This window comes from Nannospalax galili, unplaced genomic scaffold (assembly GCF_000622305.1).
Source record: "Nannospalax galili isolate Female #2095 unplaced genomic scaffold, S.galili_v1.0 scaffold485, whole genome shotgun sequence".
NCBI lineage: Eukaryota > Metazoa > Chordata > Mammalia > Rodentia > Spalacidae > Nannospalax > Nannospalax galili.
This window is the reverse complement of record NW_008354534.1, coordinates 111,724-138,644: the sequence shown is the minus strand read 5'-3', so window position 1 is coordinate 138,644 and position 26,921 is coordinate 111,724. Positions and strand designations below refer to the sequence as shown.

The 26,921-nt window shown below is 49.6% G+C and overlaps 2 protein-coding genes across 2 annotated transcripts in view; one reads left to right on the top strand and one right to left on the bottom strand.

Annotated features, from left to right (window-relative positions):
- The first annotated feature begins 1,651 nt into the window (after positions 1-1,651).
- On the top strand, positions 1,652-14,287 carry Sema3g (semaphorin 3G). The gene is made up of 16 exons (XM_008851779.3): positions 1,652-1,821; positions 3,749-3,909; positions 4,019-4,081; positions 4,331-4,450; positions 4,721-4,811; positions 4,912-5,028; positions 5,243-5,388; positions 5,588-5,702; positions 5,810-5,879; positions 6,185-6,329; positions 6,570-6,801; positions 6,902-6,993; positions 7,725-7,766; positions 9,201-9,435; positions 9,731-9,867; positions 11,168-14,287. The coding sequence occupies exons 1-16, from the start codon at positions 1,707-1,709 to the stop codon at positions 11,630-11,632; spliced, it is 2,346 nt and encodes a 781-aa protein (XP_008850001.1). The 5' UTR covers positions 1,652-1,706; the 3' UTR covers positions 11,633-14,287.
- Positions 12,527-26,921, bottom strand: part of Phf7 (PHD finger protein 7) — a 25,251-nt gene continuing 10,856 nt past the window's right edge. Inside the window, 8 exon segments of the mRNA XM_029555392.1 lie at positions 12,527-12,574; positions 21,143-21,374; positions 21,575-21,691; positions 22,124-22,240; positions 22,674-22,780; positions 23,315-23,474; positions 23,937-24,061; positions 24,510-24,611. Of these exon segments, the coding sequence (XP_029411252.1) occupies positions 12,527-12,574; positions 21,143-21,374; positions 21,575-21,691; positions 22,124-22,240; positions 22,674-22,780; positions 23,315-23,474; positions 23,937-24,061; positions 24,510-24,611 (1,008 nt within the window).

Sequence of the window (26,921 nt, the reverse complement as noted above, 5' to 3'; positions counted from 1 at the left end):
TTAGCTGGGGACTAGCTGTGACCCTTAGGATGGCAAGGTGAGGAGTGGTTGGGCCTTCTGCCCACACTCACAACTGGTGGCCACATGCTGACTGAAGGCTGTCCAGCACAATCTCATGCAAGACATTGGCCCTCAGCCTGGGTTAGGTACCAAAATGTCTCCCTAGAGAAGGGGATGCAGAGGGTCTTTGCCCTACCAGGGTCCCAGGATAGAGTCATCACCATAGCAGCCCTTGCTCAGGCATCATTCTTAAGTTTAGAAAGCCCTGTCATATCTAAAGGTCCTTGCCCTGAAGAGAAGACAAACCCAGGAACAAAGGGCCTTGGCCAGGGTTCTCTAGCAGAACCAGAGGCAGGAGTGGGAGGGGCTAGTGGCTGGTCTCTTTGTGCTTCCAGGTGAGGGGTCGCCTACATGAATGTTATGGGGACCAAAGGGATAAGGAAACATAGTTGTAGGTCTGGGTCCTTCTCATACTGAGCCAAGAGCCAACTGGTTTCCCCTCCAGAGATTGGGAGCTCCAGAAGTAAAAGAAGATCCCGAGGCTGAGCTGGGCCTGTTCGCCACCTTCTGTGTGGCCTGGATCAAGTCCTTCCCTCTCTGAGCAGCCTTCTGAGGGCTCAGGTCAGTCCATCTGGGAGGCCCACCCTTGCAGGTGTTTCTAGAATTCTGGGAACTCTAACTTTGACTCTGCATTGGAATCTTAGTGCCCAGAGCCTTGGATTCTGGGGGAGCGGGTACAGGGTAGAGTGAAGTGGAAGCTGGGGGTGGTAGGGACAGGAACTGCTCTGAGATTGGGGTGTGTAGAGGTTCTCACTTACCCAGATTCAGCCCCTCAGTCTCATTTCCCCCTTGGCTCCCTTCCATGTCCCCTGTCCCACTTACCTCCAGCATTCAGAGCAGAAGAGTGCAATCTGGCAAGACCATGATGTGTAGGGACTATGAGCTTGGGAGGAACTCACTGCTGACCCACTGTGCTCTAGGCCTTTGAAAGACTGGAGCCTGAGGGAAGCAGGACAATGGAAGTTCCCCTGGGTGTGAGGTAGACCCTGGCCCTTAAGACAGAGTCTGGTGAATTTGGGAGGGGCTGTGGGACCTGGAGACCAGACAGGAGTAAATCTGGGTACAAAATCCTAGGCACTCATTTCTTGCCAGTCCCAGACCTATGAAGTATGATCAGACCATATACCTCTGCCAGGATATGGAGTTCCTTGGGCTGGAAATGGGCCCTCTACCCCCAGCAGCTTAGTTCCTACCAGTGGAGCTGGGAAGCCTGCTCAAGGCTACATGGCTGGCCCAGGACTAGTGGCAGGGATATCTCTGCTTTGGACACTGGAGACAAAGGGAGCAAAACCAGAGCCCCACCCTGATTACTGAAGTCCTTTCCAGGGTATCTCCTCTTTGCCACTTTGCTGGAGCCTGGAGATTTGCATTTGTGAGTGTCCCTCCATGCAAACTGCCCACATTGCAGCTGAGAGTCTCCCCAAAGGGAAACATGCCAGTTTGCTGTATAGACATTAAGTGGGCCAGTTGAGGTGGCTGGAGAAACTGCAGGTGGATGGCAGGCTTGGAGCCCCTCCCCTCCTTCCCTCCTTCTTCCTGCCTTCCCGCCCAGCACGGGGTGGAGCTGCTGCCTTATAAGTGGCTGGCCTGTAGCAACAGCAAACTGCAGCCAGCTGCCGGACAGAGGGCAGCTCCCGCTCCCCAGCATGGCTCCCTTAGCTTGGGCCATGTGCTGCCTCCTGGGGAGCCTCCTGCTCCATGGGGGCAGCCCCAGCCCTGGTCCCAGCCCCAGTGTGCCTCGCCTGCGGCTCTCCTACAGAGGTACTGACCAGTGCTGCCCTGTCTGTGTGCATGTCTGTGAATGTCCGTGAATGTCTGGGGCTCTAGGACATCGCTCAGTCCGCCTGCAGCAGCAAGAGTGCACATCTCTTGGGAAAGATTTCCTGGTCAGACTCTGGATGGTGCTGGGGATGACTGTGGTCTGGAAAGGTAGACGTATCCTGGAAACCATGGTCAGAGTACAGGTGGGAGGCAGATGCGAGAAGGAAAGCTGAGGGGACTGCTGAGAAGGGAGGGAGGGAGGTGGAAACTCAGAGATCTCAGTATGGGTGGAACACAGAAATGGGAGAGGGACAGAGGGACTGGACAAGGGAAAGGGGACAGAGAGAGCAGGTCCAGCAGACAGTGAGGGAGTGGGCAGGAGCTTGTCCCTCTAGTCCTGAGCCACAGAGAGGGGAGGAGCCTTTCTCACCTCATGAAGCCTACTCTCCCAAGTTCACTTTATCAGATCCTCTCCATCTGTAGCCCAGGGAGCATCTCTGTGTCCCTCTGGCATGCTGAGTGTGTATGTCAGGAGGGATGGTCCTCTCTTCTAATGTAGCTATGTAGTGCTGCTTCTGATGGGCCAAGGGGATAAATGCTTGAGACCCAGGCTTCATTACAGATTGTTCTTTTTAAAATTTATTATTATATTATATTATTTATTAATTTATATTTGTGTGCATGTGCATGTGTGCCACAGTGTGTTATGTGTGGGTCAGAAAACAATTTGCAGGAGTCAGCTCTCTTTCCTCAGGGATTGAACTCAGGTTGTCAGGCTTTACTCACTGAGCCTTTTCATCAGCCCTGCTGATTCTTCTTAGGGAAAAGAATCACCTTCCTCTGGGAATCTGTTAGAAGGGGAAGATGCAAGCTTGCTATGGAGACTAAGGGGAGACACTGCTCCACACTGGACAGTCTAAGGGGAAAAGGAATCCTTGTCTTGGGAACTGTAGCTTTGAGGGTAGATCAGGCTACTAGAAAAGGCATTCAATGGGAAAGTTTCAGGATCTATCAGTCAAGGAGGGCTTGCTGAAAATGTCACCAATGAGTCTGGGGATCGAATAGAGCAGTTGAGGGGCTCTATAGGAAAGGGGTGCTTTGGGCCTTCCCGAGGGTTGCAGGCGTCCTCTTCTCACCGAATCCCACTACTAGTCCTTTGCTGACCCATCCTTTCCATCTCCCCAGCCAGACTCAAAGAGCTATACTGAGATTCACAACTCTTGGAGTCCGTGATCCTTCCATTTCTGGGGTCATCTAAATGGGCAGCACTATAAGGCAGAAAATATTCTTTGCCCACAACTCTGAGCTGGAGGCTGGAACTCCACCTGTCTGTGCCTGGTCTGCCCTGTGCCTAGGCCCTTGCTAGGTATTTCCTCTGCTGATAACTCTCCTTGGCTTATCTGCCTTCCCAGTGGAGTCAGTCTTCTTACTGCTCACACTCACCCACCTGGTTCTCTAAGCTCTTTGCCAGGCTTGCTGATATAATTTCTGTCAGTGGGGCCATCTTCCCTGGGGACTTGGCAAGGGATAGGATAGGATAGTGGGAAGTTGTCAGCTGAAAGATCAAGGAGCTGAAGAGTGAAGGTGGGAGGCTGGGAATGCAGCTTGGTCGCAAAATACTTGCTGAGCATGAGAGTGGCCCTAGGTTCAACCTCCAGGACCATAAAAAATAAACAAACAAGATGAAAAAAGAAAAGAATGGAAGACTAGAAGGCAGGCCCCAGAGACAGCTGAGCTGGCGGGGGCTCAGAATCTCCTGTGCCCCAAGAACCATGGCTCAGAAACCATACAGCAGTCTTGTGGATGGCAACATTTTCCAGATGTGCATATCTGGTGAATGCATATCTGGGGCCCTCCATTCCCACTCTTTGTCTGGGGAAGTAGGCTGAGTAGCAGGCCCTGAAATACCTCCTTTGCTTTCTCCTAGACCTTCTGTCTGCCAACCGTTCTGCCATCTTTCTGGGCTCCAGGGGCTTTCTGGACCTTCAGGCCATGTACCTGGATGAGTATCGAGACCGCCTCTTTCTGGGAAGCTGTGATGCCCTCTACTCTCTCAGGCTGGATCAGGCATGGCCAGACCCCCGGGAGGTGAGCTGGACTGATGGGGGAGAGCTGGACGCCTCCAGAGAGGAGGCTAGTTGGGGAAACTGAGAGTGTAGATTTAGAGGAGTTCCTGAGGTCACTGGCTGTGTTTCAGGTCCTGTGGCCACCACAACCAGGACAGAGGGAGGAATGTGTCCGAAAGGGGAGAGATCGTTTGGTGAGTACAACTGGCAAGGACCATTATCCAACCCCACTCCACCAGGCCTTGGTTTTCAGGATGGCCTGTGGCCACAGGTGCCTCTGCTCGAGGCATTTGGAGCAGATCCTGAGTGCTTATGGAGGTCAGGGAAGAATGTGATCCCTATCAACATGCCCAGAGCCCATCTTCCAGTCAGGGCTGAGCCTTGGGTCCCAAGGAGATGGTGGCTTCCCCCTCTCACTCTTGAACCCCCTCCTTCTCCTGTAGACGGAATGTGCCAACTTCGTGCGGGTGTTGCAACCCCACAACCGGACTCACCTGCTGGCCTGTGGTACTGGGGCCTTCCAGCCCATCTGCACCCTCATCACTGTGGGGCATCGTGGGGAGGTAAGCCTGGGCTGGGCTCATGGGACTGGGAAGCAGTGATGTTTTCTCCCTGCTATCTGAACACTTCCCATTGAACCAAGGGAAGACAGAGGGGGGCAGGGGCGTGAAAGGCACCTTTGTGCCAGGCTGCTGACCCCATCAGAGAGGCCCCGAATGAGACGTCTTCCACTCCCACACCCACTTTCCAGCTGCACGAGAGGGCCACTGCCTGGGAGGGGGCTCTGCTTCTTTCTCAGATGACACCCTTCCTTGCCCCTTTCCTCCCCCTAGCATGTGCTCCACCTGGAGCCCAGCCGAGTGGAAAATGGAAGGGGGCGATGCCCACATGAGCCAAGCCGTCCCTTTGCCAGTATCTTTGTAGGTGGGTGATCCTAGGCCAGGGTGGGACGGGAGGGTGGGAGTTGGTCTATGGCACTGGGAAAGGACCGACTGCCCTCTCCCCTGACTCTGGTGCTTTCCAGGTGGGGAACTGTACACAGGCCTCACTGCTGATTTCCTGGGGCGAGAGGCCATGATTTTCCGGAGTGGGAGTCTCCGACCAGCCCTACGTTCTGATTCTGACCAGAGCCTTCTGCACGGTAAGGCCCCCTGAGGGCATGCTGATTGGGACCAGTCCATGAAACTGGAAAGAGAGGAGATAGATGCTAGAGTGGGGCACAGGATAGAGGGGCCACAGCAATCCCTGGAACTCCGGCCCCCACCCCCAGGGTTGCAATGTAGCTTCCTCCCTCCTTTGAGTCCATGGTTCCCCATGACCCCTGCCACAGCATCATCACCCTATAACCCTCCCAGACCCCCGGTTTGTGATGGCCGCACGGATCCCTGACAACTCCGACCAAGATGATGACAAAGTATACTTCTTCTTCTCCGAGACTATCCCGTCACCAGATGGTAGCCCAGGCCATGTTACCATCAGCCGTGTGGGCCGTGTCTGTGTGGTGAGAGCTGTGGAGGGGTAATGAGGTTCAAGACCACTGCTTTGACCCCTTTCCTAGTCTGTGTCCCCCATAGTAGAGAAACTGAGGCAAGGATGCAGAATTGATATCTATAGCTTTTCCCATGGGTGAAGGTGGAGGAGCAGGAGGTGGGGTCCATCCTCATGGACCTCAAAGCTGACTTCAACCTCTCATCCCCTAGAATGATGCTGGTGGCCAGCGTGTGCTGGTGAACAAATGGAGCACCTTCCTCAAGGCCAGGCTGGTCTGCTCTGTGCCCGGACCTGGGGGTGCTGAGACCTACTTTGACCAGCTGGGTAGGAGCATGGCCAGCTAGGCCTGGGTGCTGGGAATGGGGGCTACACAGAGCTGGTGAGTTAAAGCACTGGCAGTAACTGTAATACTTCTGCCCCTTCTGTCCCAGAGGACGTGTTCCTACTGTGGCCCAAGACAGGGAAGAACCTCGAGGTGTATGCACTGTTCAGCACCATAAGGTGAGCACACACTTCCCTGCACCATGCTACCCCACCATCCCAGCCTGGTCTCTGTACCCCTGGCCTCTCTGTTGAGCCTCTGCCTTCATGCCACAGCTTCTCCATGGGCGCTTGCCTTTCTCCCTGGCTCAGTGACTCTGTGACTATCGTCTCTGCTTCTGTCTTGTCTCTGCCTCAGTGTCTTTGTATTCCAGTCTCTACTTGCAGCAGGCACTGTCACCTTCTATATCAGCTGTGGAACCAGCTTGACCCTCCCTGCCTATGACAGCTACCTCAGCCTGACCATCCCTGTCTACCCTTGGCAGTGCTGTGTTCCAGGGATTTGCTGTCTGTGTGTACCACATGACGGACATTTGGGAGGTCTTCAATGGTCCTTTTGCTCACCGGGATGGCCCTCAGCACCAGTGGGGACCCTATGGGGGCAAGGTGCCCTTCCCCCGCCCTGGTGTGGTGAGTAGCAGCCAGGCAAAGGAGGCCTAAGCAGATGCCAGGGGGGCTCCTCCATAGACTAGCTCCAGGTTTACATGAAGCCCACAGCAGTAATAGGCTGGGGCTCTAAGAGGGTCTGGTTGGATGGGTATGATGGAAGAGGAGAGATCCTCTCCTATGTGTGTGGCCCCCTGGAGGTGGAAAGAGGCTGGGTAGTACCATACCAAGGACTTCAAGGGCTCCCTTTGCTGTTGCCTGCAGTGCCCTAGCAAGATGACCGCACAGCCAGGACGACCCTTTGGCAGCACTAAGGACTACCCAGATGAGGTGCTGCAGTTTGTCCGAGCCCACCCACTCATGTTCCACCCTGTGAGGCCTCGGCATGGCCGTCCTGTCCTGGTCAAGACTCATTTGGCCCAGCAGCTGCGTCAGATAGTGGTGGACCGTGTGGAGGCTGAGGATGGAACCTATGATGTCATCTTCCTAGGGACTGGTAGGAGGACTGAACAGAGGTAGCCAGGCTGGAGGGGGTGGTGACAGGGTGACATAGCTCCTTCTTCCTTGTCCCACTAACTCTTGCTCCCCTGCTCCAGACTCGGGTTCTGTGCTCAAAGTCATTGCCCTCCAGGCAGGGAGTTTAGCTGAGCCTGAAGAGGTGGTTCTGGAAGAGCTCCAGGTGTTTAAGGTTAGCAGGGGCTACTGAGAGGCCCCACTGCCCACCCTTGGGCCTTGGGTTGGTTCCAAGGAAGTGAGCCCAGGGGGGAGGCTCAAACTATACACACTGCTGAGGAGGCCCTGGGATGCTTCTGAATGACTAGGGGACCTGGAATGGCAGATTGCAGACTCAAAAATGCCTGGGGATCCCTTGGGATTGATAGCCAAGGTGAGCACTTTTGGTAAAGCCCTGCAGTAATGAAGTGGCTGAGACTCCAAGTCCCCAAGAGTTCTCTTGCTCACCACTCCATTGTCTGTGTTTGCAAGACTATTGTGCCTCTGGATATGACACAAATGATTTAGGGCAGCTGGCTCATTGCTAGGGAACACTGTGAGAGGGGACCCTCCCACTTGGAGGCCAGCCATGATGAAGGGACCTTTCTGGTAACCCAATGTCTGGGAAAGATTTTCCAGCCTTTTTCGGTTTGTTTGTATTTTTGAGACTCTGTCTCTCTATGTGGCTTAGCCTGGCTTGGAACTTATGCATAAAGCAGGCTGGCTTTGATCCCCTCATCTTCCTGCCTCGGCTGCTCGAGTGCTGAGATTACAGGCATATCACTTTTCCCAGCTCTAGCCTTGTTGCCAAGGGCCACAGACTGGGAGACAACAGCTCCTATCCAGGAGTTGGAGAAGGCTGAAATCAGGGATGCTGTGGAGAGCCTCCTCCTACCTACCCATGCTTAGACCCCAATTCTTCTCCAGGTACCAACACCCGTCACTGAGATGGAGATCTCTGTCAAAAGGGTAAGAACTGGCCCTCTCTTCTATCCACTCTCCTAATCTTGAATGTTGGAGCCTACTGGCCAGTAAGCTAGGCCTAGCAGACCTGATTAAGCTCTGTGGCTAAGGCCAAGTCCAGCAGGAAGCATAGCTGTGGGGCGGGGGGCTATGTTCAGATAGAGACAGTCACAGAGGCTCCCAGGGGAGTTCTCTAAGGGAGGCAAATGGGCTTGGAAATAAAATCCAGATTTCTAATCAAACAGTGTAACTGCTTTTTAGAGGTCTGCTATGTGCCCTTAATCAATTGCAAATATTCTGTCCCAATTTATCTCTAGGTAAATTCCAACTTAAAGTTTTGTTTATATTATTGTTATTATTGTGTGTGCATGTGGAGGCCAAAGGATAACCTCAGGTGTCAATCCTCAGGTGCTGTCCAACTTTTTTTTTAGGGGGGGGGCAGAGTGTCTCATTGGCATGTAGCTTGCCAATTAGACAAGGGTGGCTGGGCAGCAAGCCCCAGGGAGTCACCTGTCCTTGCCTCCTCAGCATTGGAATTACAAGTGGGAACCACCATATCCTGCTTCTTTTAATAGGGTCTGGGGATTGAACTCAGGTCCTAATGCTCAAGCGCTTTATTGGCTGAGCTGTCTCCCAAGCCCCTGGTAAACCCCAACTTTAAAAAAGTATTACATTGCGTCTATTTATTTTGACAAAGCCTTGCCAGGCTCATTTTGCAGTGACAAAGGGGTTGAGTCTCCAAGTCCCCAAGAGTTCTCTTGGCGAAGGAGTGTGGAAGTCAGAGAACAACTTTCAGGAATTGGTTTTCTCCTTTACCATGTGAGACCTGGGGAGGAAACTCAGATTGTCAGACTAGGTGGCAAGTCCCTTTATTTGCTAAGATCTTGCTGGTTGAAATATCAACTTTTATACTGGGATTACTGCAGGTATGTGCAGGTATGTCCAATTTTTGGCACACTGGTTACATGTGGCTGAGGAGAGCTATGATGTGGCCAAGTTCTTAAACTAATGCAATACATTACAAGGTTTTTTGGGTTTTTTTTCCCCCAATTTGTTTTTGGTATCTGGACTGCTTGAACTCTGTAGATGACAATGTCATGTCACAATGTCAAAAGGTTGGACATGCCTATAAGATGTACCTCTAAAGTCAGAGTCTAGTCACACAAAGGCCATCAGGAAAGAGTGCAAAGGTTGACAGCAAGGCAGGCCTGAAGAAGTCTCTTCGAGAAAAGATCCCAGGTCCACCCCACCTACTTACAGGACCTAGAATACAGGAAGTTTGCATTTAGCATCTCTATTTTTGTGAATGAATCCAAGATGTTCTGAAAGACTTCCTGAAACTGGCAGGAGTCTCTCAGAAAACCCTGGTGGATTTGAGGGTCCGGTTGTTCCTTGGTGAAACCCAGCTCACTGTGGTCTCTACCTGTGTCCCTTCCTCAGCAAACATTGTATGTAGGCTCTCCTCTGGGTGTGGCCAGGCTGCAGCTGCACCAGTGTGAGACTTACGGCAGTGCCTGTGCTGAGTGTTGCCTGGCCCGGGACCCATACTGTGCCTGGGATGGTGCCTCCTGTACCCGCTACCGCCCCAGCTTGGGCAAGCGTCGCTTCCGTCGCCAGGATATCCGTCATGGCAACCCTGTTGTCCAGTGCCCGGGCCAGAACCAGAACCAAGACAGTGAGTGGTGGGCAGGGGATGTGGTTCCCTAGGAGGGCCCTTGCTCACCTTGTGGATGGGGCTCCATCTCTGGGAAGCATGGCCTTAGACTGGTCTTGTTGTAACAAAGTCCTCAGTCTCCCTATCTGTAGCTATACTAGGGGTATTGGGGCAGGATCTTCTAGCACTGAGATTGGCTTGGGATTGATGGATGCCTGAGTCCTCATCACACTGGTGTCCTGTGGGAGTTGGTTGATGGCCATCAATGCCTGGATCCCCTAGTTACCAAGCTGATCTCACCTGACCCCCTCTACAGAAGAGGCTTCAGGACTGGTGGCCACCAGAGTCTTTGGCACAGAACACAACAGTACCTTCCTTGAGTGCCTACCCAAGTCTCCCCAGGCTGCTGTGCGGTGGTTCTTACAGAGGCCAGGGGATGAGGGGCCTGACCAGGTGAGTGAAGACTCTGCTTTCAGACCTACCTCCCTCCTGAACCCCAAAACTTGAACTCTAGAAAGGGACTCTGGGGAGGGGAAGGAACTGCCTAAGATTATCCACAGGAAAGTGTGTTAGGCCCTGGGGTACCAATGAGGATCTTCCCCTATTTCTGCCTCTGATAATACCCATCTGGATGTGGCTGGAGCTCCCCCAGTCTAGAGGTAGACAGCAGAGGGTCAGAGAGAGGAAATGGGGGTCTAGGTTAGTCTGGAAGTCCCCGTGCTTACACATGTGGCTCAACTTTGAAAGGGTCTCTTCCCCAAGGCTTCCTTTAGAGTCCAAGCCTGGGTCCTGGACCACTTTACAGCTTCCCATTCCTGGCCCTGCACTTCCTCCTCGGAGGCCAGTTGCCTGCCAAGGTCCTCTCCTCCCCCACCTAGGAAGATTTGTCAGTTCCCAAGATGGCTTCAGTCTGGGGTTGTGATGCTGAGTGTGGGCTGAGCAGAATGAAGAATGGTTCTCCCACAGGGGAGGGGAAAAAAGAGGGGTGGTTGATTGAAGAGGAGGGGCTCTCCCTTTAGCTTGGGAACTGGGGGAGGCAAGCCTGGACCAGCTGTTGGGCTGGGCACTGAGGAAACTCCCTAGGGTAGGGGAACAGCAAGATGAAGTTACACAATGCTAACCACCCAAGCAGTTCACCCTCAGCACTCAGAAACACAGACTGAACACAGGGTTAGCGGGAAAGCTTGGGCTCAGAGCCCATTCTTGCCTCCCACACTCAAGTGGGCACTTAGCCCACGCCAGGCTCAGGCTGTGGGCCCTGCACTGTCAGGGAATGAACAGGGCAGACCAAGACAGAGAAGGCCCAGTGTGACTGATTCATATGTATGAACGTGTGTATCTGTGTGTTTGTGTGGAGTGGAGGAAGTATTCCTTAGCTCAGAAAAACCTGTAGGCATGCACAGGTGGAGTCCCTCTACTCTCTGGGTATATGTGCAGGGCTCTTTGAAGCTAGTTCTCTAGGGCTCTGACCTGGGACATGATGGTCATTCAGTCTTTGAAAAGCCTCCTTCACAGGCCCTTGTTCTGGGCTGTGGGAAGGTGAGGGAATGTCTGCAGTTAGCTCATGGTCTGTACTGAGAGCCTGACAAGCTGCTAGCCATCTCCCTTGTGAAGGGGAGAATAGGCAAAGGGAAGTGCCTAAGCTTTGGGCCCTGAGAATGGCAAATGTGGAAGAGCAGAGCAAAGAGGCTGAGGTGGATATCCTGCCCCACTCATTGCTTATATCTGCTGTGCCCTCCCACCCTCCTTGCAGGTGAAGACAGATGAGCGAGTGGTGCAAACAGAGCAAGGACTGCTGTTCCGCACGCTCAGCCGCCTTGATGCGGGAACCTACACCTGCACCACGCTAGAGCATGGCTTCTCCCAGACTGTGGTCCGTCTGGCCCTTGAGGTGATTGTGGCAACACAACTGGATAGCCTGTTTCCTCGGGAGCTTAGGCTGGAGGAGCCCTCCGCCTGGAGAGGTCTGGCCCCTGCCTCACCCAAGGCTTGGTATAAGGACATTCTGCAGCTCATTGGTTTTGCCAACCTGCCCCGGGTGGATGAGTACTGTGAGCGTGTGTGGTGCAGGGGCATAGGGGAGCGCTCAGGATCCTTCTGGAGCAGGGGAAAGCAGGCTAAAAGCAAGAACTGGGCAGGGCTGGACCTGGGCAAGAAGGTAAAGAGCCGGGTGCTGGCTGAGCACAATCGGACGCCCCGAGAGGTGGAGGCCACATAGAAGAGGACTGAGGAGGGGGTAGTCAGGCTGGGCTGGGGACCTCAACAGCATATCCCTCCCACCCAGGTAGGGCAGAGGGGGCCAGGGCTCCTGATAACCTCTTAGAGATGAAAATCTCTACCACCTATAGGAAAGACTGGGGGTCTTTGGGAGGGGCCTTGTGCCTAAGCCTGTTCCTGCCCTTCACTGAGCTCTCAGTCCCATGCTGGAGCTGGCACCCTCTGACCACTTGCAACCCCAAGGGATCTGCTATTTGTTCTCTGGGATGGCCTGGCTTCCGGAGCACATTTCCAGTTGTGCCCAGAGGCAAGAGGGTTGGGTGGTTCTTTCCCAGCTTGCAGAACAATGGCCATTCTGAGTGACCCTCTGAGTGGGTGTGTGGGTGACTCTAAGGAGGTATGTGGGCAGGAACTCTCAGGCCACCAGAGGAGGGGAAAGTAGCCTCCTAATCTGGCGCCTGCTAAGAAGAGGCTGCCCTAACAGAGATGGGAGAGAAGGTTGAGTTGAGAAGGTGGCACAGCAATACTTACCTGCCTTCATGCTCTGGTAGCTAGATGTTTCCCTGCCTTGACTCACCACTTCTTCTGCATCTTAGACTTATAGAGGCAGGGTTTTCTGGGACCAAGGGGTCGACTGGCTCACTTTATAAACCAGGAAAGTTGTCTTACAGACTGACACACCTTCCTCAGGTCCCAAACTGTCAGGCCAGGCTTGCTATGGTACCCACACCTCAGCATCAGGGTCTCTCTTGTTGAGGACCAGGAGAAGGTCTAGACCAGAGAGAAAGAAGGCAGCTGGAAGATGGGAGTGTGAGGTGTGGGCTGCCTTTCCCAAAGCAAGAGAGGTATCCCCAACTTTTTGAGGGTAGGGGTATGGGCACTCGGAGAACTGTGTTCAGTAGTCAGGATCAGCATCCAGGGCTTTGTCCAGGGCCACAGGAAACTGCAGAGATAGGGCCATGGACCCATGAGCAGGTATCCTCAAGAATCAAGGTGGCATCAATTAGTTCAGGAGACACTGGGCAGGCCAGATGTTCCTAACCCTAGAATCTCTATTTTCTGCTTATACAAAGGTTGGGCATGATGGTTCATTTGCCAGATCCCTTTTTTGTGGTACTTGGGATTGAACCAAGGGTCTTTTGAATGTTAGATAAGTGCTGTACCACTGAGTTATATCCCAGCCCTCTTTTTTTCTTTTATTGGACAAAAGTAGAGAAGAAAGCTGATAAAAATGGTAAATCCTACTGTCCTTGAGAGGGAGGCTGAGTTGACAAGGATACATTTGACCTGGACTGTAGGGGAGGTGTTTCTGCCATCAGCAGTCTCTCCAGCTGGGGAACAGAGAGGGGGAGGAGGACAATTAAATGAAAAGTTGTTCCCAGCCTGCGGCTGAACAAGTTAGTGACGCACAAGATGGACAAGAGGGCAAGTTTGAGATTCCCTCCTTTGAAAAACCAAGATGAGAAAGGAAAGAAGGAGGGAAACAAAAAGCAAGACAGGGCTTCTTGTGTCACTGAAACTCAGACCTAAGGGCTTTGGGTTTATTTCCTCTACCCTGGCACCCCCAGAGTACTAGGATCTGAAATAGTACCCCTTCTCCATGCTAATCATCTGGCAGACAGAAGCACTGAAATCCACCAATCCAAACCTGGAGAATCCTTCTGCCTGGGGATGGGGTCCATTGGGATAATGGCTGGTGGAAGCAGTGGGTGGGAGCTGCAGGAAAGAGAGGAAGTGGAGATAGAAGATGAAGGGGATGGAAGAGACCCGGGGAAGCTGAAAATGCCGGCACAGTCCTCAGTGGCCTTTGGACTGGGCCTGGGTTTGGCAAGCTCTAGGTAGAGTCCTCTGGGAAAGCGGCCCTGGAAAACAGAGAGAAAGAACTCATGATCTTGAACAATGTACCCTACACTTGGGAAAATAGGGACAGCTCCTGCCGACTGCCACCCTCCCCCATGGTAGGTACTGTGTTATTAGCTCCTGGAAATACCCTGATTTGTGAATTGTATTTGTGTTAGTGTTTTGACATTGGCCTAGTGTCTTCTCTGTCTTCTAATCATACTTCTTGAAATTGTATTGATATTTGTTTTGACTGTCTTGGAGCTCTGGTGAGGAAACAGCCAACAAGGAAAGGGATGAAGTTAGTATTTATATCACATAATTATATCATGACTGTGTCTATGTATTTCTGTACTAAATGGATGGGTGCTAGTTACATGAACTGGAAAGGAAGAGTCTGCACTTTGTGTTCCCTGAAATGAGGTCACCCTTCTTTCATGTAGCAGAGAGGGCGATGGGTAGCAGGGGAAGGAAGGAGACAAAGGGCTTTGCCTATGAAGCTGAGACTGCTCAATAAATTAGCAAAATCCTGTCCTGAGGGCTTGTAGAACTGACCTTCTTGGAACTTTAGAAGGATTATGAGGGGGCAGAAGCTGGCAAAGGGCAGCCAAGCAAGTAGGCAGCTCTGTTCCCTTTTCACTGCACTTGACATTTGTAACAGTGCCACTTAGCCTGATGTTGTCTTCATATCAATGTACATTAAGGCCACTGAGATCATGCCTCGCCTGGGCTGTAGCTTCTGGGGAGGAGGGGTGGTCCTGACAGTGAGCTACTGGGTATGATTGGAAGATCTTCTGACCATGGTCCCCAGTGACATCATGCCCAAAGAGTGGAGTCAATTGATGTTGGAGGGAGATGAAAAAAAAAAAAAAAAAAAAACAGGAGCATTTAAAAAGCGGAGAGGTTCCCGCCTACCTCCCCAGCATGTGGCCCTGGTCTCCAACAAAACATTGATGTTGGAGGGAGATGAAAAAAAAAAAAAAAAAACAACACAGGAGCATTTCAAAGGCCGAGAGATGTCAGTCTACCTCCCCAGAATGTGGCCCTGGTCTCTGAGCTTGCATAGATTACTTGAGAGCTTAACACAAGTCAGGCATTGGTCTCATAGCTTGGTTCTGGGGCCAGGTTCCTCCTTTTGCCCTAGGTCCCCTCAATAAACACCCAGGCCTGATTGAACCCCACCCCAAGCCATCATCACCACTGACTGAGAGGTATTACCACTGTACTTACTGGCCTGGCAAGGAGCGCAAATGTGACCTCCACAGCCCCCTCCACTCTTGGGCAGCCTCTGTTCCCAGCTGTCGTTGCCTTACTGCTATCCACATTCCCAAAGCTCTCTCCCACCTCCCCTCCCCCTCACTTCTCAGCTCAAGCCCTATTTCTGACCTCAGTATTTTTGCCTTCTCTCTAACTTCCTCTGGCAGCTTTTTCCTCTAAATCTCATGCTTCCGTTGGTCTCTGGGCCTCTGGTTCATGATTACCCAAACAGATTTAGAGCTGGGAAGGGGCTTAGAACAAAGAGACTTGTCAAATGTTTGCAAAATGGTGTTCTGTGAGCCGATAATCTCAGGAGAGCCTCCATGACCTCCTGATCTTCATGGTCTGTCAGAGTCTAGGTTTCTGTGCTCATGGCTGCCTCAGTCCTTTACTTGCCCTGTAAAGAAAGGCCTTGAGGACTCCTGTGATGGTCTCTCACTTATCTCATGCCTAGTATGGCCTCCTTGATTCTCCAGAACATTTTGTCCTTTGTCTCTTATTTTTGCTTTCATGGGGCAGCTGACATCTTGTTTCTAATGTTCTGAAGAGCTTGCTTTGGAAAAGTGCTGATTAGATTGATTCTTTCCCTTAACATGAGATTAATTTGTTAATCTTTTCCTCCCAGGCTTGTTAACACTGGAAGTTCTGACTTCCAGATGTCAGCCAATTTCTGTTTCCTATGTTCTTCATCAAGGATAGGGCTGCCAAGGCATCAATCTACTGACACTTGGGCCTGGGGTCTTTCCTGGCTCTGGCTCCCATCCTCCTACACTCAGTCTGCTTTCTCAGTCTCCTTGTGTGGCCGCTGCAGTGTCTAGCATGGAGTCATCTGTCTGTGTGGAGGGAAAGGATGGCTAAGATTTACCCTAATCCGGTGGCCCTCCTGAAAGTGAACAGAGTAACTTCAGGGAGCAAGGAGGCCTCAGAATATGAGAGGAGAACACACTTTTCATTTTTCCAAATGACTTCTGCGCTTCTATTTCATTTAGCTAAGCTTGGATCAGATCCTAGACACCCCAAGGTGTCTTGAGGGGTAGGCGTGTAGCAGCTACCAGCCTATCCTGTCTCCTCCTAAGCTGTCTTCCCTGTAAGCTGGCAAGGGCCTGGCTCTAGGTAGGACCCAGCTCACAATGCCTCTGTCAGCCCAGAAAATGGAGACGTCTCTGCATAGCTCTATCTTCTTAAAACTAAGAGATTGTTGCTCAGAAATAATCCAGTTTCCCTCTGAACTAAGGACCCACCCACCCTAGCCTCATCCATGCCCTGGGCTGCAGAGGGTTCTAGGAGGAGAAACTTCAACACACACCAAGAACTAATGGTTTTCTAAGACTACAAACTTGGAAAGGGGTGGGCAGGGCCAGATTTGGACACAATATCTGATAAGAAGCTAAAGGATTGTTGGGTCCCCACCCTGGCTCCCTTTCCGGACTCACCCACCCTTTTTGTGTACAGGAGATGGGGAAGGCAGCAGTGGCCTGGTGCCCACTTTCCACTGCCCAGTCTCACCCATCTTGGCCATGCTGTACCCCTTTCCCTTAGAGGCTGCATCGTAATGAAGCCTTTCACTTTCTGCATTGGAGTTTCATTAAGGAAACTTCTAGTTCCTCAATCATTCTCCAATGGGGATAGGAACTGCTGCAAAGTCTCCAGGGAGGCTTGTAAGGGGATGTTGGGCTTTCCTCCCACAGGCCTCCAGCAATCAGCTGGTAACCTACTCCCAGGAGCTCTGCTAATATGGGGAGCTCAAGAAGGAAGATGCTCAGGGTATACCCTAATTCATCAATGATATTTATTTTCCTGCCATGAATAGCCCATTGGGCAGAGAGGGACAACCATGACTGGCAGACAGTTGTGGATGAGCAGATTCCAGAGTGAATCAACAAAGGCCTGGAGTAGAGTCCTGGTGTCTGCCTTCAAATGGACAGGGCTGTACTAGGGATACGAAGTTCAGACTGGCCTGTTGGGAGGGCAAGGCTGCTCTGCTCTCACAGATAAAGGTGTAGAAGAATGGCATGTCAGAACAGCAGCTTGCTTTGTGGACATGATCTCATTGTCCGCACCACCTCCACCCGCCTCAGCTGATAAGAATCTGGGGCTGTTTCCTGTAGTGCAAGGGTCTTGGACAATGGTGTGAACAGCTGTCCTACTGGAAAGGGCATTGTTCAGAGAAGAAAAAACAACACCCCAGCACAAAGCCAGGGCAGGATCTGTCTAAATGTAAGGGACTGTTTACAAATTTACCATTTTCAAGGGGTAGAAAACAATGGGAGATTATTTCCTTGAGGATGGTGTCCCCTCCAGTCTTCTCCTGATGGCTGGGGATGGCTTTGATGGTCCAGACAGGTCTCGGATGCATCCAGATGGATGGACACTGATGGCTTGGATGCTTTCCTGTTTACTAGGGATTCATGCAGGGCAGAGTCAAGAAGTTAGGGATCAAGGGGGAGGGGTTCTCAGGCTTTACCTCCTCCATCCTGGCCTTATGTTATCTCACTGCTCTGAGACCTAAGTTAGAGGGGGTTTGCCAAAGAAAAATAAGGGCAGGTGTGTGTGTGTGTGTGTGTGTGTGTGTGTGTGTGTGTGTATGTGTGTAAAACATCAGCTCTTTAAATTTTTTTTTGTTTTTTTGAGACAGGGTCTTAGTTGCTCTGATGCTTTTTGGAAACTGTACAAGGTTTGAGACCTTTGCAAATAGTCTAAGCCTTTAAAATGGGGTTTCCTTGCCTACTTGCTAGTGAGTCTTCTTTCATCTGAGGACCTCCATGGTGCTGTGAGTTAATCACCTCCAGCCAGCCTGGAGTACATGGGGAGCAGACACTGTGTCCCTGGGATCAGGGCCAGTAGAAGTAGAGGTGCTGTTTTTCATAGCAGCCGCTTGTCCTATCCACAAGATTGGAGCTTTTGGACCATCAACCAGAGACCCTGGTATCCATGGGGAGGCATGTGCATATGTTTCTTTGATGTGCATGTGTGTGCATGTGGAAGGAGGGCAGGGCAGAAGAGGAATGAACCATGTCTCTTGGGACTGGAAGCCACCATTTTTGGTGGTCGGGGAAGGCAGCCAGGGTTAGGAAGGCCGCTTTGAGTCTAGAGGAACCCTAAGGGCAGTCTTGAGGATTTGACCTGAGTAGCAGTGCCATTGTTAGCTTTCATACTCATCTGTAAGCCTAATACAAATACCCTCACGAATAAACTTGACAAATGTGTTTAGAACAAGTGAGGAGCATTAATTGCAGTGCAATCCCCAAACAGAAGCAAGCTCTTAGAGGCCATTCTCAGTCTCAGTAGGTCTAAGTGCTCATAATCTCCTTCCTAGACATGCTCACAGTGCCCTCTAGTGTTTAATAGCAGAACAACGTGCCCGCAAACACCCTCTGTCCTTTTCACACATCTTTATCATTTTATTTTTGGATACTTTAAAAAATTTATTATTTTTATTTTATGTGTATGAGTGCATTGCCTGCATGTATGTAAGTGTACCCGTGTCACGCAATGCCCTTGGAGGTCAGAAGAAGGCATCAGATTCCCCTGGAACTGGAGTTACAGATGGTTGTTAGCCACCATGTGGGTGCTGGGAATCGAACCTGGGTCTTCTGCAAAAGCAGTCAGCACTCTTAACTGCTGAGCCATCTCTCCAGCCCCAATTTTGGACACTTTCTTAATTTCTGCACTTTAAGATGTCCCATACCTACCTTATACATTTTAAATACCTGCTTTCTTAACAGATTGTCTGTTGGAACTAATTACTACTTCAAAATAGATGTATCAATTAGAATTAATTGTTCTTTCATAATTGAGGATCTGAACAAATGGTTCACTTATGAAGGACAGAAATAAATGTTCAGTGAAATTCTCCAAAGCAAATGCTCCCTCTTCTCACCCTTACCTTTACTGCAGCCACAAGCTAAAGCCAGAACCCTCAGGACTTCACCCCCGCCCCCGCCATCAACCTTCTTTCTTGTCAACTTGACTGTGTTTCAAATGTTTGCCTTCCTCTCGCCATTGCCTGTGCTCAGCTCAGACCCTTGTGCCTCACAGGCCTGCAGCAAGAACCTTCTGTCTGTATGGTTCTCTGTGTACACTTCACCGATGCAGCCACCCTTTTTCCTTCTGCCAGATACTATAAAACACGTGCTAGCTTTTTGCTTAGGATTGGCATCTGAAGCCTTTTGCAAATAGGGCCCTGCATAGCTGCATTTCCCACGATACTCCACCCATGTGACCTGTCCTTCCTGAAACACTGGGCCTCAGATCCTCAGAGTGGAGAGCCCTAACTTTCATCTTCAGACTATACCTTCTATAGTAATTTTAGGTTAAGAAACTAAAGTCAAGCTGGGCATGGTGGCTCAGACCTGTAGGTCTAGCACTTGAGAACCTGAGCTAGGACTTCTGAAAGTTCAAGGCCAGTCTAGGCTACATAGTGAGTTCCAGGTCAGCCTGGGCTGCAGAATAAGACTGTCTAAAAAAAAAAGCACAGCATTTAGTCATCAAACCTATGAAACATAAAATGAAGGGATAGTGTATAGTTGTGGGAAGCCCTAGGATGATAGTTGCTTAGAAGGCCTAGGGTCTAGGAGGACGGTTCAACAGCCAGCTCAGGCTAGACTCTAGGAGGCAGGTTTCCCCCATAAGTACAACTGATAATGATCTACTGCCTAGACTTAGCAAGAGGTCCACAACAAATAAAAAAGGCAGCTATTATTTTCAAGGAAAGAAAACTCAAAAAACAATGTATTGTTTTGGCTCAATAGTAAATCATACTAACATAGTTATGATAAGTCAAAAGTTGGGCTGGAGAGATGGCTCAGTGGTTAAGAGCACTGGCTGCTCTTGGAGAAGACCCAGGTTCAAATCCCAGCACCCACATGGCTGATAACTCCAGTTCCAGTGGATCCGACACTCTCTTCTGACCTCTATGGGCTTTGCATGACAGGGGTGCACTTACACACATGCAGGCAATATATTCACGCAAGATAATCAAAAATATTTTTTAAAATAGTCAAAAGTTAACAAAGATGATAATGTAGCTATTTAAGAGGGGGAGAATGAAAAGGGGAAGCTTCTGACGCCACCAAACCCTTGTGTAGCACAATGGGACATCAATAATGTCTATGATTACTAAACAAGAAACAGCCTTTGAGAAGTAGGACTGGAAACAGAGAAGGTTGAGTTGAGAGTGTTTTTCATTATAATCCCTTTGGGACTATTAGACTTTCATAAGTATGTGAGTGCTGGAGATTGAGTCCTGCCAGGGCCTTGCACATGATGAGAATGTGCTCTACCACTGAGTGTCACTCCTAGCCAGATTTGACCTTTAAAAGTGTATTACTTTGCCTGTATACTTTGATACAAACAAAGCAATAGTAATACCCTCCATTGGGTTCAAGTTCATCTAGTCAAATATGAAGGCATTTCTGTCTACATCTTGGATGTAACTCTGTAGGACTCAGCAACATTTCAAACAAGAACACTGTCCTCCACCATTAGTGAAAATGACTCACTTGAAACCCTGGGAATTCAGTATGTGGCAATGTTTTGAGTTTCCTCCACTAACTCAAAATTCCTTGGAAATCATTAAAAACATACAAATGTAAGATAGGCTTTATTCGGTTTCTTCCCAAGTCTTCTGCCAGATTCCCACCCTAGCTGTCTTGCCTAATGTGAATCTCCTGGTATGCAAATTCATAGCTACACTCTATACAGAAAACCACTTGAGATTACAGGCAGTGAGGGTTTGAGTGGTTCACTCCAGCTACAGAGGTGTGCTCAGACCACACTAGCGAGAGGGAGGGAGTCCCCTTCTGCCCTACACGAGCACAGTAATCCTGGCATTGAGTCCAAGGACCCCAGCCTTGCCACGAGGGCCAATTCCCAGACCAGTGTGGACTACTCTGCTGGCTCACCCTGAGGAGAACCTGTGCACTCATTTGCACATGGGTAAAATACTATGCCCCTGGAATGCCAGTTCCTTTCCAAAGAAACACATCTGTGCCCTATGTTCAAAGTTCTACACTGACAAAATGCTATGTATTAGAAGGCAAGGCTGAGTTTTCGTATTCCCTCAATCTACCTTCCAGATTCTTTAGTAGACTCTGGAGTGAATTTATAAGGAGACATCAGTGGAGAGAAAACCTTTATTTGCAAAATAACAAATGAATGGACAAAGAAGAGGCGTGTGAGGACAAGATTATGGTGGAAGAGGAAGAGAAGAGGCGGAAAGCACAGAGGTACCTTATGTGCTCCGCTGTAGACTCAGTTATTCTCACCCTCCCCTGAGATGTCTTTACTTGGCTCTTAAATCTCTGCTGCCCCCTTTCCTTGTCTCATGGCCCCAAAGAGCTACTTCCTCCAACTGATGCTGCAGTGCTGTTTCATAAGCCACTGTGTTTGGCAGCAACAGCTCTGAAGCTGTTACTTGGTTTTTTTTTTTGCAGCCCTTAGTGATTCAGACTCTCTTGAACTGCTGGGAGTGGCTCCTCCTACAGTCAGAGGACTCAGGATTTTCTAATTGGGAAGATCCAGACCAGTTAGTCCAAGAAGAGCTTGGATTCTCTGCCAGGTTGGTGGGCCTGTAGAAATGCTCCCGGGGGTGGAAGGTAATGCTGCAGCAGGGGGTGTCACTTGACTCTTCAGATATGTAATCTGTGGTGAAAGAAAGGTGGGAAGGAAAACTGCCCTTTGTTTTTCCTGGGTGTGGGTCCTAAAACCCTTCTTAGCCACTTTCCTTTCAAAGCTACCGGATCCACTGACAGTCCCGCTGTGACATGCCTTCCTCCATTCCCAGGCAGGACAAGTCCCCGGCCCCGCCCTAGTTCTCAGACCAGACCACCCTTCTGGCTGTACCTATGTGTAGGCAGGCGAACACTCTTCACACTCCCATTTCTTTCTGTTTGGTCTAAGAGAGGAGCAGCCTCTGTGGGTTCCATGGGATCCACACATAGAACACAGAATGAGACACCACCGCCTATGGAAGAGCCGTGGAGGAATGTTGGCACACACAGCATGCTGTCACTCTGGCATGTTAGCTACAGTCCAGCCTCAGCCATGCTGAGAGCTTCCTGGGCATTTTTACAAAACTATACATATCACCCGGTGACTTAGAGATGTTGAGTGCTGATCTTTGACCCGCTACAGACAGGCACAGGCCCTGGCATGGTGGATTTGGAAAGGAACTGGCCCTGAGTATATCTCCACTGGGCACAAGCAGCAGACTCTGCAAAGGAAACCTGACCACTTAGGCATGAATGAGTCAGGGGCTGGTCAAGAACCAGTCTTGGAAATTGGATTCACCTTGAGGGCTACAGACAAGAGTAGACTTCTTGCTTTAATAACTGTGCCCAGTTCTAACCCAAAAATGGCACTGATGAGAGCTTTCTACCCAGGAACTTCTCCCTACCCTTCATTCTCAAAGCTGTCTCTGCCTTGTTTGTACAGGCAGATGGGGGCATCACAATGCTGATAGCGCTGATACAACTCTGAGTAAGCCCCTGGTTCAAGTTCCCAGGCAGCATCTCTGCAGTAGGAAAAGAAGTTGTAAGAGACATATAATCTGCTGGTGAAGTCTTTGTCGACTAGGAACCCAAGCTAAGTATAGCAAGGGTTCAAAGGCTGCCCAAACACTGTCAACAAGGCTAGGTGAGCAGCTGGCTGTGGGAGAAGGCCACAGCAGTCAGAGAAACATGGAAGTTCCTTAGCTACACCCTGGAGTTCAACCCTTCCCCTCCTAGGGAATTCTGGTCCTCAAGGTGTGTTTTCAGGAGCATGCCTCCTGCTCATTTTTCCCTCCTTTTTCTTTGATAATTGAAAAACACTCTCCCACCCTTCTGTCTTCTCTGTACATCAGTACCTCAGCTGCTGTTCCTCTGTGAACAAGGCTCACTCACCTCCTGTCTAGCAATCTACACAACCCACTCCCTGACTCAGTTCCTGCTGTGAGTTTCTACTACCTGTCTGGAATATGAATTCCCATTCTTAGCATTTCTTGTGGAAACTCTTCTCGGTTGTTACACTGGGGACACTTGAAGAAATGCTTTGCTGATGTGTGGGCATATTTCTGTAAGAGAAACGTGTTTATGAAAACACTCTCGACCACCTTCTTCCCACACCCACCCTCATCTCTCTGGAGTTCAGGGAAGGCAGTGAGAGTAGGCCAGGATAAGGGCTGCAAACTAAGTGTTAGGCTTGGGACCAAAATGCTTTCCTGAGAGTTCCCAGGACTGTCTCAGTTGTCCCCTTTGGCTATGGGGCTTGGCAGTGCTAGCTCAGTGGGTAGGTATCTGGATACATTCCCTTTCCTTTCATTCCAGTAGTGAGGCTGATTTTGAGCTCCTTGACTCATTCTGGGAATTGCCCATTTGCTCTGGAAATCTTGGGGGTTTATTTCAGTCTAAATCATATCATGAATGAGGCCCAGTAGGCTAAGAGATGATCAAGGTCTGAGCTGGCTGTCCTCTTGCTGACCTGGAAACAGTCCTGCATACAGGTCTACAGTGTGGTGTGTTGAAGCTTAGACATGCTTGAGCTGTTACTAGGTGCTCTGGTTCTAAGCACAGAACTAGGGCACCCCCCAGACCAAAGAGAGCCCTACCTGGATGCACTTGCGGTGATAGACAGCTTGACTACAACATGGGCTCTGGATGTTCTCAACACTTGTTTTGGATAAGTCTTCACAACACAAGACACAGCTTTCCTCTCCTAAACTTCCCTGTTGGATATTCTGTGTTGGGCGATGTTGTTCACAAAATGATCTGTAGTGTGTAAACAGACTTGGTTTCTGCCTTGTCACTGATATAGATTCTCAGATGCCTAGCCTAAGAAGGGCAATCAGCCATTTGCTTGGTGCCCAGTGAACCGCCACACTCAAGGGAGGTGAAGGAGGGTGAAGAACAGCCTGAATGCCTTCTCACAGCTGCTTACTCACTGAGCGAAGCTCCCAGCACTGTCTCCATGACCTCCTGTTCCTGAAAGCACTACTTAGTTCTGAGCAGCTGTCTAAGAACCCCAGCTGTTTGTAATTTAAGGAGGGAACAGGAAGCAAGAAGAAACCCCTATGAAATCTCCAAGTCAAGACCCTGTTTCCCATTATTGAATGCTGAGGGGAGGGGCACAGATTGGTTGGTGAATCAAAACAGGCTCATGAGAACTGGGTTTTGATTTCAGTAGTGGCTAAATAGCAAAGAAAGACCCAGCTGTTTTCCTTCTTCACTCACTTGTACTCTCCAAAAAATTGTGAAAGGCAACCCCTTTCTTGGCCACAAGGCAGATGGAAGTTTCTGACGCATTGATCTTTCTGGCAGTAGATAGCAGCTCCCTTTTTCTTGCACACAAAGCAGATCTGCAAATGAGATTCCAGACAATGCTCTGTGACCCGAGAAAGAACAATAGACACTGTGGCTTATCTTTCTATGGACTGGAAATTCTGTGAGGCAACAGCTATCCCCTTTCCCTCAGTGGTCCTAAAAGCTCCAGGGTACCCTAAAGCTGAACTTCAAGCAGCACTGAATTTTCTTCTGTTTTCTCAGGATGTTGCTTCCTCTCGACTTAGGATACTACAGTTCCAGAGAACAGCACCAGAGCCAGGGGTGTAGTTCATGGGTAGAGTGCTTGCTTAGCATGCACAGACCCTGGATTTGACACACGGTGGGAGCGGGGAGGAAAGGAGAGGAGCAGTTGGGAAGTCCAAATGGCCTTTGACTTCTAAACTAGCAACTAGGAAGGGATCAAAAATAAGGATTCTGAAAGAGTTATGAGAAGAGGCCCACCCAAAGTCAAGGCCTACTTACCTTCTTAGAAGCCCGGGCTGCCTCCTTTTTGATGTCTTTGGGCATAAATCCATGGAGACCTCTGTTGGACTGGCCCCTCTGAGGCAACTTGCTAGATAGGATCTGGGGGAGTAGCAGAACCAAGCTGTCAACGATAGCAGTAAAATGGTGCAGTAGGGCTAGAAAGACCAGGGAAGAGAACTATGAAATGGAGTTTGATGGAACACATGTGTTTATAGGGCAATTTATTTAATGCAGGCTTGTGTAACAGTATGTGTTGGTACTCATAAGCACTTTTCAATTAGTAGCTCATTGGACAACCCAGTATGGAGAGATATGACTTGCTAAAGTCACAGAACTCCAGAACCTGCACCTTTATGCAGTGCCATTTTGTCTCTTTTGCTAATGGTTGCCACTGCCATTGTATGATCCCTGGGGAAACGTTCCCTCTGTATGGATCATTTCATGCTTACAATAGCTCTAGGACATAGACGCTATTGTGACTATTTTCTTTCTTTTTAAAAAATATTTTATTATTTTTATTTTATGTGTTTGTGTGTATTGCCTGTATGTAGGTAAGTACACCATGTCATGCAATGCTTGCAGAGGACAGGAGAGGCCATCGGATCCCCTGGAACTGGAGTTATAGACAGTTGTTAGCTGCAATGTGAGTGCTGGGATTTGAACCCCGGTCTTCTGCAAGAATAATCAGTGTTCTTAACCTCTGAGCCATCTCTCCAGCCCTGTATTGTGACTATTTTCTTACAGAGAGAACCTCTGAGGTGTAGTATGGCAAGTGATGTGGCTGGTATCACATGGAAAGGGGTTGCAGAGCTGGCACTCACACTTGGGCCTATAGAACCCACACTCTTACCCCTTTAGTACTGAATATTTTTCTCAGAGTATTACAGGAAGGCAAACATTCTATGGTCATTCTGTATCAATAGGAAAAGGGAAGGAGTTTCACTTTTATTTTTTAAATTTTATGTGTTTGAGTGTATTGTCTGTGCATATGTGTAAGTGCACCTGTGTTGTGCAATGCCTGCGGAGTCAGAAGAGGGCATTGGATTCCCCTGGAACTGGAGTTATAGACAGTTGTTAGCTGCCATGTGGGTGCTGGGAATTGAACTCAGGTCCTCTGCAAGAGCAGTCAGTGCTCTTAACTCCTGAGCCATCTCTCCAGCCCCCTCACTTTTTTTTAATTAAAAAAAAATTTATTAGGCTGGGCGTGGAGGCACACGCCTTTAATCCCAGCACTCAGGAGGCAGAGGTGGGCAGATCTCTGTGAGTTCAAGGCCAGCCTCGTCTCCATAGTGGATCCAGGACAGCTATGGGGAGATCCAGGGGCTATGGGGAGACCCTGTCTCAAAAAGACCAAAAATTTTTTTTTTAATTTTATTGCTTTTATGTATATGAGTGTACTGCCTGCATGTATGTGAGTGCACCTGTGTCCTGCAGTGCCGCAGAGGTCAGAAGAGGGTGTTGGATTCCCCTGGAACTGGAGTTAAGGATGGTTTGTAGCCACCATGTGGGTGCTGGGAATCGAAACCGGGTCCTCTGCAAGAGCAGTCAGTGCTCTTAACTGCTGAGCCATCTCTCCAGCCCCAGGAGTTTCACTTTTAAAAACATTCTTTAAAGGGCCTTTTGTTTCTGAAAAATCTTCCCAAGATCTGGAATGGGAAATCAAGGAAAAAGAAACTAAATGGTTGTTAAATACCTTCAGGACATCTTGCCCTCATTCCAAGAATATTTCAAAAATACTAGGAAGGATTCTGGACTTCTTTCAGTGCTTATAAAATGTGAAATGGGAGCTCCAGTTCTGTGTAGCACAGGCTGGCCTTGATCTTCTGATCCTCCTGCCTCAGCCTCCCATGTGTATCAGGTTATCTTACTTTAACATTATAGGGAAAATAATCCCACAATGTTAGATGACTTTGAGGCATTTGGATTATAATTATAGACTCCTAATAATGCTTAAAACATGTCATATAGGCTGGGTATGGTGGTGCACACCTTTAAACCCAGTACTCAGGAAGTAGAGGCAGGTGGATCTCTGGAAGTTTGTGGCCAGCCTGGTCTTCATAGCAAGTTTGAGGCACTCAGGGCTACATAGTGAGACCCTTTCTAAAACAAAACAGGACAAAAACAATAAAACATTTAATATATATTTTATTACTATCTCAAGGCATTAGCATAATGCATGATTTATATTTTAAAGTATTATTTATGGTTTTTACAATGTGTGCTGTTTTTTAAAAATATTTTTATTTATTATCTTATGTGTATGAGTTTTTGCCTCCCTGGAACTGGAATTATGGACCATTGTTAGCTGTCATGTGGGTGCTGGGAATTGAATGCAGAGCCTCTGGAAGGGCAGCCAGTGCTCTTAACTGCTGAGCCATGTTTCCAGACCCACGTGCTGTTTACTTTTAT